Source organism: Apteryx rowi, unplaced genomic scaffold (genome assembly GCF_003343035.1).
Source record: "Apteryx rowi isolate R43461 unplaced genomic scaffold, aptRow1 scaffold_21, whole genome shotgun sequence".
Classification (NCBI taxonomy): domain Eukaryota; kingdom Metazoa; phylum Chordata; class Aves; order Apterygiformes; family Apterygidae; genus Apteryx; species Apteryx rowi.
The window spans coordinates 575,161-588,334 of NW_020448419.1; the positions used below are offsets into that span (position 1 = coordinate 575,161).

The 13,174-nt window shown below is 38.4% G+C and overlaps 1 protein-coding gene across 5 annotated transcripts in view; it reads right to left on the reverse strand.

The window, feature by feature from the left end:
• Positions 1-13,156, reverse strand: part of FANCL (FA complementation group L) — a 43,136-nt gene extending 29,980 nt beyond the window's left edge. The window contains exons 1-7 of one of the 5 annotated variants that reach the window (XM_026064167.1): positions 13,021-13,090; positions 10,085-10,238; positions 9,708-9,766; positions 8,648-8,708; positions 7,538-7,594; positions 3,391-3,488; positions 2,607-2,660 (exon numbers count right to left, since the gene is read on the reverse strand). In XM_026064167.1, coding sequence (XP_025919952.1) covers positions 2,607-2,660; positions 3,391-3,488; positions 7,538-7,594; positions 8,648-8,708; positions 9,708-9,766; positions 10,085-10,153 — 398 coding nt within the window. In that variant the 5' untranslated portion in view covers positions 10,154-10,238; positions 13,021-13,090. Of the gene's footprint in view, positions 1-2,606; positions 2,661-3,390; positions 3,489-7,537; positions 7,638-8,647; positions 8,709-9,707; positions 9,767-10,084; positions 10,239-13,020 lie in introns of those variants that run through there. The other 4 variants (XM_026064166.1, XM_026064168.1, XM_026064170.1 and 1 more) reach the window with 4 other exon arrangements.
• Between the last annotated feature and the right edge of the window lie 18 nt (positions 13,157-13,174).

Here is a 13,174-nt window from a genome sequence, read left to right on the forward strand (position 1 = left end):
GGTCTTTATGAATCCACATGACGGTGATAGGAGTCCTACAGACTCTTTCACAGTCAAAATCCTACCTTCCTGAGGCACTGTCATTGAATTCACCAGTCAGATTATGAGATAATATTAAAAGATCCTTTCCATTAGCTTACTACTACTTCGTGCATATCCTCTCCCACCTCAACTGACACAGACAATATTTTTTAGGTTTCTGCTGCTATTTTCCACCTTCCTAAAATGAAGTATCCTCGTTTGAATTCCTCAGCTGTTGGGAGGAAAACACGGAATTTTGGTACAATTCTAGAACCTGTTGAACCGTGACTTCTGCGTACACATATTCAAAAATGAAAAAAACGTGTGCCGCCTCTTTGCATCTAAATTAGGTCAAAGAATCAGTATCAAAGGGAAAGTGATTATATAATCACAGTAGCCTGCCCATTTGCAATCTTTACTGTTTTTCCTTTCAGTGGTTGAGGACAAAAGAGGCATAAGATCATTTCAGATAATGTCTCCAACTTCTTTCTGAGAGACTTCACATATTCCTTAGATAAAAGTCATTAGAACACACTAAATTTGTACCATCTCTGAGAGCTTCTTAGCTCACTTCAGAGATAAAGGAGCCACAGCCTATTGCTTTGATTCTCTTTTGTCCAAATTTCTTTTGTTATTCTATCAGATTTGAATGCAATCAGCTTCATCAGCGCACTTCCAGCATGACTCAAAACTCACTAGGAAAAAGTAAATATAGGGCCCAACAGAACATGACAAGCCAGTTCTTTTCTAAGCGGAATCCTATAAAATAAAGCCAGAGGCTTCTCAACACGTGAGCAGTAATCCTTCCTGGCAGTACTAAATGCAGGCTTAGTTAGTGCTGAAAGAGCATATGAGGATCTTTTTAATAAACATGTGCACATACATGTGCATCACCTGCAATTCCAAATCAGTCTTGACTAAAGCAGCCTTCTTTGTAGTTCATGAATACATTATATTGCTAAAAGAATACTAAAATTAGAGGGGTATTTGCTAATATATTTCATATCACCTCTCCAGGTTATTATTCCCCTTTCAATTCATATTTCAGATATGATCGCCTAAATACAGTCTAGCATTTTTATTAATGATTAACTTCCCTAAACAAAAAAAATTAAATAATGATTTTATCTGTAACAGAGGTTGATCAAGAGGTGTATGTATAATGAATTACACCATTGCACTGGACAAAAGCACAGAGAGTTGTGTGTCCCGATGAAAACCATCCTTGCCTAGAAATCAGGTGAAATTCTGCCTTAGAAGTACACTCTCTGATAGAACACTGATGTGGTTTTTTGATAATAAGTCACTGAATGTTTTGTATGTAGAGCATGTCAGAGGAAATATTGGTTTCATGATCAGCTACTGAATTGTACTTTAGAAGTGTATTTTATTTTGTGGGAGAGTACATACTCAGAATTTATTTCCAATGCTAGCAAAATTGCGTAAATATGTTTAGGAATTTTTAAATAATAAATTTGCAGACCTGAGTATGAGAAATCTGAAAAGAATGTCTTCAGGCAGCACAACTATATACTTAGTAATGGATATCACCGAGAAAATTCAGCTGAAGATAACAAGGATAATGTAAATCTTTAAGTAAAAGTGGGTATTCAAAGCAAATTCTTATTTAATGTTAATTACAAGTAAGTTATTTATACATGAATCAGGTGAGAAAACTCAACCCTGTTCTTCAATCCAAGGCATTTTTATTTGATGTAGTAAAACCAATGCTTATGAAAGTTAGCTTACCATCTGAGACTAAGGTAAAAGTAGATTTGTCTTGAGGAAAGCCTCAAATGTAGACTTTTTTGCTTTCTTTTTACAGAACCTAAAAGGTAGTTTCTCAGTCAAGACTCTTCAACATCCTACACAATCTTTCATCTTAACCCCCTGAAAGAAGGCACCATGAGATTAACTGTAAATTATCAGTGAAATTAAAGACAGTGTATAAATATATCTCCTTCATGTCTCCCTACATTGAAACAACTACCTTCTTTAACATCATGCATGTCTCCTGGAGGTTCTAGTGGAAAGGACACAAATCATTCTATTGCAGGCTCTCTGGTCTAGGAATAAATGATTCAATATCAGAGAATTTGCCAGTGCTGGCACATGTGATGGCAGATAAAACCTTTCAGGTAAAAGTCTGCAAAACAGGAGGTTATCATCTGATAGTATATGGGACTCTGAATAATAGAGTCTGAACTCTTCAAGACCCTAATGAAAAGGCACCAAGGGACAGGTATGTGTACATTTCTTTCCTTAACAAAGAAAAATATCCTTTGCTAATGTGTCATTCTTTCCTATGCTATTAAAACAACAGTTTTAGTGTGAGATTCGCTTCCAGTTCCCCTTTCCCCAGAAGACCAGGACTGTCACTACTTACTCCACAAATACTCAGTCTATACTACAGCATATACTGTGAAACCATGCTCTTGGGTGCACTGAGCCTCCACCCTCAGGTGATGAACTTACGCTCTCCTCATGCAGTACCCAATCTTCCCGACTTGAAAATGCCAACCCGCTCCACACCCCTCCTCCCCCTCAAAAAACAAGACCTGCTTGCACAGCTGAATCGAGACAACCTTTTGGAGACTCCTGAATGCTCTCCATTAGTCCCCATCTCTCTCTGAGCCCATCTGGAGAGCAAAAGATATGTATCAGTTTGCTGATCAATATCAGTTTACATATCAGTTTGCATGGGCTTCAGGAAGAGCCGGGCTGCTTTATAGTTTTGGAATTACAGCTTTCCAAATTTTCCCCTACACTCACATACACTTTTCTTGTAGATTTACCTTTTTTTTTAGATTAACCACGTTACTCCTTTATCTGTGAAAGTCCTCGTGGCTATGGATAGAATTGTTTTCTCAGAAATAAGCAAATTATTCTAGTTTTTAAAAACGTGTGATCTAGGTTTTTATAACAGCATAAAGACACTTGCTGCCAACCATAGCTACTTTACTAAGTCAGTTGTAATTATATCACTTATATCACTTATTATATCCTTTATTACACAACAGGAAGAATCAAAATGTTGTACAAACTAAGTGAAAAGAAAGAAAAATGAGAAAAATAAAAGCTGTATTAAATATTTACTATGCCAACAGTTTATAGGTCAAATAAGAATTGATTTCTTAGTAGTAGCATCTCACCTTTCAGCTAAATTGTCTGAGACTGAGAATATGCCTTCTGTTTATATAGTTTTTTTTAATAAAAAAAGAGCAGCAGAGAGTGTTTTTCATACAAAATCACAGCTTCTGTACAGGATAAGTTAACTGAACAAGTACAATTGATATGTTGAATTCATGTATCTAAACAAACAACAGATATTCTACAGATAATCTCTGTTAAGTAATAAAATAAACATACTTATTCCAACCCAATATTTCTATATCTCTGACAAGACAGGAGTAGTATTCTGGTGGCCGTGGTATATGCAGCTCTGGTGTATTCTTTAAGGCAATTTCCTGTTTAAAAGAGCATTAAAACATCATTAAGAGAGGCTTCAATATTTTTGCATCCATTTAGTCATGTGATTTTTGCAATTCATTCAAAAATATTAAGCTTATGTAAAATTAACTGTACACTGCATTTGTTTTGTTATAGCCTCCAGTTAAAGCAGACAAAGAAGCTGTTTGGTAAATTACTTTAGATATTGGTAATGAAAACATCTGCAATTTAAAAAAACCCCACAGATGTTGACAACATAGTCTTCACATGTAAATATCAAGTGTGCCTCTTTTTTCAGCTAGTAAATTTGAAGTCAAGAATCTTGACTGAAGGAACATTTCAAAAGAAGGTTCTATTAAGCCCACAGCTGTCTCCTGGGCTCCAGAGCTACAGAGATGGCCCAAGAATTAAAAACAAAACAAGTAGGGAGAGGAGAAAAAAAAAAAGGGGGGAGAGGGGTAAGAGAGGTACAAGTTCACAGCTGGGCAAAACATTACTGATGCTTCACCATGAACAAGATTTTTTCATTGTTACTAAATTGAATGTTGTACTGAGATACAAGGTGAGAGATCATAAATTGAAAAAGCAGGGGTTCCAACTGAATATAACGAACAGCCTTCTTGCTATGAAGACAATTAAGCATTGAAATAGGTTGTCCAGGGAGGTTGTGGAATCTCCATCCTAGGAGGTTTTCAAGATCTGACACAATAAAGACCTGAGCAACCTGATCTGAATTCAGTGTTGACCCTGCTGTGAGCAGGAAGTTGGACTAGAGACCACCCTCGGTCTCAACCAGAATATTCCACGATAAAATGGAATTCAACTGAAAAACAAATCAATCTTTGGGACAATTCTGTTAAAATAATAAAGAAGGCACTCTGACAGATGAGTGAAAGATAAACCACAAGAAAAGCTTGTAACAGTACTACTTTGTTCTTACTGCAAGAAATCTCCATTCAGATTCCAAAGACTGAATCTACACGCTTTGATTTAAAAGCAAGATTAACTTATACGAGGACAGCTGACATGTTCATGGCTTCCCTCTGTTCAACCTATCCCTACTGCAGAGTTGAGCTACTCATGAAGCAAGTTCTGAACCACCATTTTACAAATAACATTTAATGGCAAATGACTTTGGCAAAATATGCCTTTAAATATCCCACTGTAAAAATACAAAATCCAGAGGTGCTCCATAGCAGTTCAGCACTGACTTTGTCAACCAATATACGTGTCCTTCACTTGCAAAGGACATGTCAAATCTTCTATCAGACTAACCCTGCCCTTCAACATGAAAGTTACTGTCATACAGGTGTAAGACAATGCAAAACCATTTCATTATCTAAAACAGAATGTAAGAAATGAATTTCATCATCTCAGACAACTGCTCTTGGTACTACAAGAGTGCCAGGCAGCCAAATGCAATTCTGAAAATGTGAGAGAAGAGGTTTGTTTGTGCTTGCCGTATGAGAGAGGGAAGGAGATGGATTCAGGGCATTCCACTGCCCACGTGGAACGTACGGTGAAGTCATGGGACAGGGATTTCCAAGCCATCTTGGAATCACTAAACAATGCCGGGATTAAGATACTATTTTAATCACAAAGCCACATACTATCAGTAAAACTGCCTATTATGATTGATTGTTGTAATTACTTTACATCACCTCTAAACTATTCTACCTTAGGATTTTGTGCAGTGAATGGATAGCTATCAGACTCTCCATAGTCTCAGAAACGGTACAGAATGCACTGCAGCAAGCTTCTATTATAAGTTAGAAATGGCTGAGTAATTTCTGAAGATAATTATCAAAGCTCAGTGATACATTTCCCAGTTACGTTTGTTTTATGATTAAAAAAAGCATTCCAAAAGAGTAAGTGAAAATGAACTTTTTCAAAAGGACAGCCACTTGTGCTTTGAAATGTTCTTGACTGGGAAGCAAATGTGATTGGAAAATAGTATGTCACAAGCTGTGACTTTTTTCAGAAGCTTAAGTTTTGCACATTTGATACCCATACCCATAACCAAAAGGGAGAGAGGGAGGGAGAAGGGACAAGACTATCAAAGCACTGACTAATGCTGTGAACAGTTTTTCCAGTGTTATCAGGGGGGTATCTTTTGGCTAGGTCAGCGCTTTTCACAAAATAAAGCTAGTCACTGTGGATATTTAAGAAATCTACCAGCTGCAACTCTTAACTGTCCTTCTCAGATCCTGGCTACCTCTCAACATAAGGATATCTACCCAGTATTTAAAAGATTTCTTTTGATATGGGATTGTTAAAAAAATTATACCCCAATTTCTACTCTCTTTGTTTATCCATCATTTAAAAAGCTTGAGTTCAGAGGTGTTCAGCAGTTGTTTGGAAACCTGAAGAGGAAAAATTCCTACTCCTTTCTCTTGGTAACACATATTTCTAATCAAAAGCTAAGGACTAGCATAAGATAAGGCAATACAAACAGAGCTTATGTTTGGGAGCTGGAACTATTGGAACTTGCATGACAATAACAGGGAACCAAAGTCTTCACCATGCCTGCTGTGAGATAAACTGCAGTTATAAGTTACTGGAAAATCAATGCAGAGCAGAAATGTTATAAAGCTTCAGAGTTTTTTCAGAAATATCCAATTAATATCTCATTCTGACATCACATCACATGACATGTAAATCATGAGGCCAGAAAATATATTATCAAGCTACAGCTGGCTGTCCTGCTACAAAGAAAATGCTAATATTTTTATAAAAACACAATCAATCTACAAGAGATATAGAACAGAAGAAAAAATCAGTTTTCCAGAGAAAACTCACATTGCAATTGCAGACTCTTACAAAATGGTAGCAAAATATCCCATATTTTTATGAGGAAATAAAAATGTCAAGAAATACCAAGCAAAAAAAAAGCAAACATAATGCTATAAGCAAAATATTTATGTTAGTACAATTACAGTGATGATCAACTTCAGGATATCTGCTTTAAGATTTTAAACTTCTTTTTTTTAAGCCTTTAGTCTTGATATAAAAAAGGATGACCTTACAAACTCTGTGATTCAGTTTGGAACTAACAAAAGTATTTTTCTATTGTTTATACATACAGATAATACAGAAATTGTAGTAAAACAATCATCTCTCCCAAGTTCTCCTACATTGTCTTCAGTTGTTGTTTTCTCTATCCACATTCGGGATCACTGCATGGTGTGAAACATTTTACTATTTTAAATGAATTATACTTTTAATACATTCTCATTTTCTCAGGGCTTATGTATCCAGACAAATAGATTGGCATAACTATTGTGAAATATTCCACAATAGCCACATGTGGACATTCTTACGTCTTATTCTTATTCCAAGTGCCTTTGTCTGGTTTAGCTTAATCTGGTTTGGCAGGAATTAACCAACATTGAACAAAGGCATTCCTAGTATAGAGCAGGAGTGTAATAAAATAAGAGTATTTTTGTTGCTGTTTTGAAAAATACTTATTGTGCTTTATTTCTAAATTAAGTAGGGTATGAATGTAACTATTCTTTGTAGAGAAGGCTTATAAAGTAAAATTTTATTAACTGACGTCAAAATATCAATTTCATGTTGCTAACCAAAACTTCTCTACTCTTATAATCCCAGACTAAAAAAATTTTGATAAAGAATAAACAGCAGTCTTCATAGTATGAAAGAAAGCTTTCTACATTTATGGATCAAGTTGTCATGAAGGTGAAAGCACCTTTAGCAATCCACTGATAGTGCACACTCCCTTTGCATAATTATAGGCCTTCTTTACCATCTGGACAATACCAGAAATTCCAATAAGAGCACTGTAAAGAGGATAGCTCTTATACCTAACAAAGCTAGATCACTTGCTGGAATTTTATTTTTTTCTAAAATAATCCACTTTCTAAAGAGTACAGTCAGTTAAAATCTTAAAGGGTATTTATATAAATATTATGTAAGCAGCATTCACAAAATTGCCTCTTTTCTAATCATCATAAATCCATCTGTTAAATGCTAAACTATAAAAAAATTGAAAGTGAAAACCAAATCTGTAAGAATACCCCTTCTCCCACATATATATTATGTTACTTACCATAATAGTTTTCAGCTCCACCAAAAAACTGACAAGATCCGGACAGCTGTGCAACCTCTGGAGAGAACACAGTGTCAGTTCATTTTCTTCATCTCATAACCTTTGGTGGTAAACAGTTTTAGTTTAACTAACTGTGTATTTTTCTGGTATTGTGAAAACAGCCAACATACAGAAAAAATACAGCATGTTTAAACGTTCAATTAAAGAACAAACCTCTCAGAGTATGGGGAAATTTACCGACAAATAAACACTACTTTTGTCAAGTAATGTTGCATAATACATTTATATAGTTTACGAAGACTTTGTTTTTTCTTTACTCATGAAGACATTTATAAAGACTTTAGTTTTCACGAATGAGAACAGAAGCTTTTGAATTACTCAAAAATCCTTCCTGTTTGGCTACTTTATTTTCTCTCTTTTTTTTTTTTTTAAAGACAAACTCTGCAGACCCATCTACCTTTTGAGGCTGTACATGTTTAAGGACCCCTGCCTGTCATCAGATGCGGTACATGTTTATGCTTCAGTTTCCTCAACTCTGTACCTTTGGATACTATAAAGTCACCACCCTTGTGGTGTGAGGTACACAGTCCATGAGATGCAGTATTTTAACTAGCACATGTGGCTTCTTAGAAACAAAACATTCTTCTTGACTGCAGACTTGCGCCCTTGTCCCAGAGTTTCTTCTGGATGGGGAAGTTTAAGATTACTTGGCCATCTACAACACAGAATTAGCTAGATATATACACAATTTATGTTAATTTTCTTCTTCGTACTATGAACTGTTTGTTAAAAAAAAAAATTAAGGAAAAAGTCTGTTTCTAATTGAGGAATTAAAGAAAAATTCTAGTAAGATGTCAGCTGTCATTTAATAAAATCTGTTCTATCTCAATCTCCCAAATATAAAGGTTGAAGAAAAATAAATATTTACCAGAACTTATCCATCTCTCTTTAGCTCAGCCTGCAAATCCTCAGACATTTCAAAATAATAAATCTTGGTTATACAATGAAAGAAGAGTTCTTTAACACTTTTAGACTGGGTGGATGAGTATAAGCTTTTCAGAATTACTGTAACTACAAATTTAGACAGAAAAAGCTTTAAAAGTAGTATACCTGCTTTAAAATATGCTGATATCCATGCAGTATCTTCTTTAGGTGCCAGCTACACTCTATCCTAGACAAATAGTATTTTGTATGGATTTTAAATGCAGATTCATCATTTTTAAAAAGAATCAGAAAATCTGATACACATTAACACAAAAGTTTTTCCTCAAAAACACAAAGGAAGTAAACAGTATTTTAAAATTTCTTTGAGTTTTCATATTCATTTATTTAAAAATCTTCAAATGTCACGATCCATATTTCATTAAAAATTAATAAGCAGACATTTACCTACAAAAGCCTCCATTCTTTGTTGAAAACAACAACATAATTCTTGCAAGTTAATATGACTTCATAAAACATACCAATATTTAAAAATGGTATCCTGAAAATGTCAGAGTTAACTATAATGCAGTTCTAAGTATCCAACCTAAAATGTAATAAAGCTATCTAATATCACATCTGTTCACAGTTTACAATAGGCCAGCCCATGCAGAAGTCTAGAATAGAATATGAAAGACTAACTGTGCATACATGTGCATATACACAATACACACACATACTCACAAACGCACAATGTTAAACAGTTGCACCAGTAAGAACAGGGTTTTAAAAGAAAGGATCAGTAACACCAATTAAAACGTATTAACAAGAAAGATAAATTTATGGTTGGTGTGGCTTTTTTAACTTTAAACATTATTGCTTTAATATAGATCTTGCACTGATTTTTGTTTCCCAAATGGTGACATATAAATACAGTCTGATTTAAATGAACATTTCTGTGTTTTCAAGTACATTGATTTCTACGTAAACAGAACCAGTTAATTCCAACAGGTTTCAAAGTTAATTAACAACAAAATATTTTGATATAGGCAATGTTTATTGTCAATGTTTATTAACACTGATGCTATAGGATGCTGTACAATTTTGTTGCAAGGTTAAGTCGAAAACAGGAAGAATTAATTACCAAATTTGATATAAAATTATAATTCATAAGCATATCTATCACTGCTTTTATCAAAATAAACCTTTTGTTACTGCACTTATAAATTTTTTTAAAAAACTATCTTACCTTGCATTTTTCAGTTGAAAATCCGTTGGTAACAGTATCCTGATATGGAAGTCTCTACCCTTGAAAATAAGCATATAATTGATAGGAAGGTCAACAAAGAAAAATGGTTAGACACTAGGGGAAGTCTTAATAGGAGTGGCTACTACGAGAGAAATTTTTACTTATCTGTGCTTCAAGAATGTTATTCAGAATTATTACTCAATTTCTTCATTTAGAAAAAAAGAAACACAAATGACAGGTGGAAACTGGCACTTACAATTCAAAGAATTCAGTAAGAACTCTTCAATACATCATGCTTCATAAAGCAAAAATAAGACCTTTTACAAGAAAAAAAAGCTTTATACAAAACTGGACAAAACCAAGAAATAGAATCTTACCCCAGTCAGGCTGAAATATATGAAAGTCTTTCTTCCACTCAAGTTAAAGTTAGAGGAGACTTTTATCATAAAAGTACTTCACTAAAAGGAACTTGGGCACCGATCCACAACACATTTCAGCAAGGTTTTAGAAACTAAACACAAACAGTCCCACCTACAGGAACATAAGAACTGTATTAATAGGAGAAAAAAAAAAAAAGTGAGGCCACTCTCAAATGCAAGCCACCTGTAGTATTTTCAGGAGTTTTCCTGATTTCTGATCCTTCCTCTACTGTCTTACGTGGTGATCAAAATAGTATTGAAATAAAGAAGGCTTGTGAATGCGTTTAACAACACCCTGTAGTGAAAAGGGCAGTTAAGTCATCTCAAAACTTTTGTTTCACACCCTCAGTGTTCCATCTCTAAATACCATGACTTATGACCACAAATTCCAAGATTTCTTCAGAAGGAAGTTAAGAACAACAACGGATTTCCTTCTGTTATAGGATGACTGACTCGGTGGATGCTGTTTGCCTTGACTTTAATACGGCTTTCGACACTGACTCCTGTAACATCCACATAGGCAAGCTCACGAAGCACGAGCTAGATAAGGGGTCAGTGAGCTGCACTGAAATCTGGCTGAACTCCTGGGCTCACAGGGTTGCCACCAGCCGCACAAAGCCCTGCTGGAGACCAGCCACTAGAGGGGTCCCTTAGAAGTCGGCACTGGGGCCAGCACCATTTGACATCTTCATTAATCACCTGGATGACGGGACACAGCGCACCCTCAGCAAGTTCGCAAGCGATACAAAACAGGAAGCAGTGGCTGATCCACCAGAGGGCTGCGCTGCCATTCACAGGGACCTCGACAGGCTGGACAGATGGGCACAGGGGAACCTCGTGAAGTTCACCAAGGGAAGTGCAAAGTCCTAGTCCTGCACCTGGACAGGAACAACCCCATGCACCAGAGCAGGCTGGGGACTCACCAGCTGGAGAGCAACTCTGCAGAGAAGGCCCTGGGGCTCCTGGTGCACAGCAGGCTGACCAGGAGCCTGCCATGTGCCCTCGCAGCAAAGAAGGCCAACAGCCTCCTGGGCTGCATTGAGAGCGGTGCCAGCAGGTCAAGGGAGATGATCCTTCCCCTCCACTCAGCACTGGTGAGCCCACGTCTGGAGTGCTGCGTCCAGCTCTGGGCTCCCCAGCACAGGAGACACATGGACTTACTGGAGAGAGCCCGGCAAAGGCCCACAAAGATCATTACGAGAATGGAGCATCTCTCACGCCACAAGAGGCTGAGAGAGCTGGGACTCTCCGGCCTGGAAGAAGAGAAGCTTATATTTAGAAATATCTGATGAGAGGGTGTGAAGAAGACAGGGCCTGACTCTTTTCAGTGGTGCCCAGTGACAGGATGACAGGCAATGGGCACAAACTGGAACACATACAGGAAATTTCGCTTAAACATAAGAAAGAATCTTTTTCACTGTGAGAGTGGCTGAACACGGGAACAGGCTGCCCAGAGATGTTGTGACGTCTCCATTCTTGGAGATATTCAAAATGCGACTGGGCATGGTCCTGAGTAACCTGGTCTAGCTGATCCTGCTTGAGCAGGGGCAGGTGGACTAGAAGATCTCCAGAGGTCCCTTCCAACCTCAGTGGTTCTGTGATTCTCACAAGCAAGAATGACATACTTCTTTCTGGATTGAATACAGCCCATTGACACATCAGTTGCTTTCAAACTCCAAAGCTAATGTTTATATGTAGTATGCTTCAATCAAACATTTAACTTCTTACTTTGCTACATAATGACCTTAGTCCTGATCCAAAAAAATCACATCTGAGAGCAGACACTCGCACTCCAACCTTTACATCAACTCCAGGATGTATTCTAACACAGAGTGTTTTAAAAAATAAGGTGTTAAGAGTAATGGAAATAAGAACATGTGCTTGCAAATTAATTTTAGGAATTAAAGGAACCTGCAAAAACCTTCCTGAATTCTGACAGCAAAACTATGGTTTTGAAAATGCAACTGTGACATAGTCCATGTCTTTTGATTTTTATTTATTTTTATAGAAAAAAATCCCATGCTATTTCTAGATGAAAGTACAGGTGTTAAATGCCATTTCTGTTGTGTGTGCATGCGCATGTGTGATGTTTTAACAAACTATGGCTGTAGTGTCATTGCATAGTGCCCCGATGGCAAAGTTGGCTTAAGAGCATCCACTTTCAACCTGCCTCTAGCTGATGTTATTCTACCTGCTGTTATTCTACCTGCACAATTTACCAGATCCTCAAATCAACAACACAACTATCTATGTTTTAGCATAGGCCAAGAGCAGGCCCAAAGAAACATTTACCAGCATGACACATCCAGGCCACAAGCTAGACCACACTAAACAGTGCAGACAACATTGCAAGAGCAATTCTGCACATGTGAACACGTAATCACACGAGACTGCTACTTGGGGAATCGCTATAAAAGCCTATGGCACACATCAAGGAAACAGCTGCAGGTAGACAGTGCAAACGAAGGTATCTTGGTACTTTCTCCAGCATCGGCCCTTTTAGCATGCGTCTTTAACCGGTTTACAAACCAAGCTGACAAGAGGCAGCACAGTCTCCGCGTCTGGCCAGAGAGCGAGCTGCCGGAGCGAGCGGGCGAGGCGGGGAGCGGCCGCCCGGGGGCGGGGGCGGAGGCAGGAGCCCCCCCCGCAGCGGCCCCGGGCCGAGGCAGCTCCGCGGGCCCGGCAGGCCGGTGCCGACCAACCGCTTGCTGGCGCCCGCGAGCGCAGGCGTTGCTGGGGGGGGAAGGGGGGGGCGTTGGGGGCTCCGCGCGCCACTGTAACGGCCGCCGGCCCAACCGCACGCGCGCGCCCAGCCGCTCAGGCGGGCCCCAGGGCGGGGGAACCTCGCTCGCTCGCTCGCTCACTCACTCGCTCGCTCGCGCGCGCCGCGGTACCTGCGCGGTGAGGAAGCCCTCGTAGACCGTCCCCTCCCGGTTCTGCGGCAGCAGCAGCGGGCATTGGCGGAGCACGGCCCCCGGGGCGGCCATGCCGCGCCGCACCGCTCCCGCCTCCCCTCCTTCCCGGCACAGCCGTTCGAATCCGAGGCGC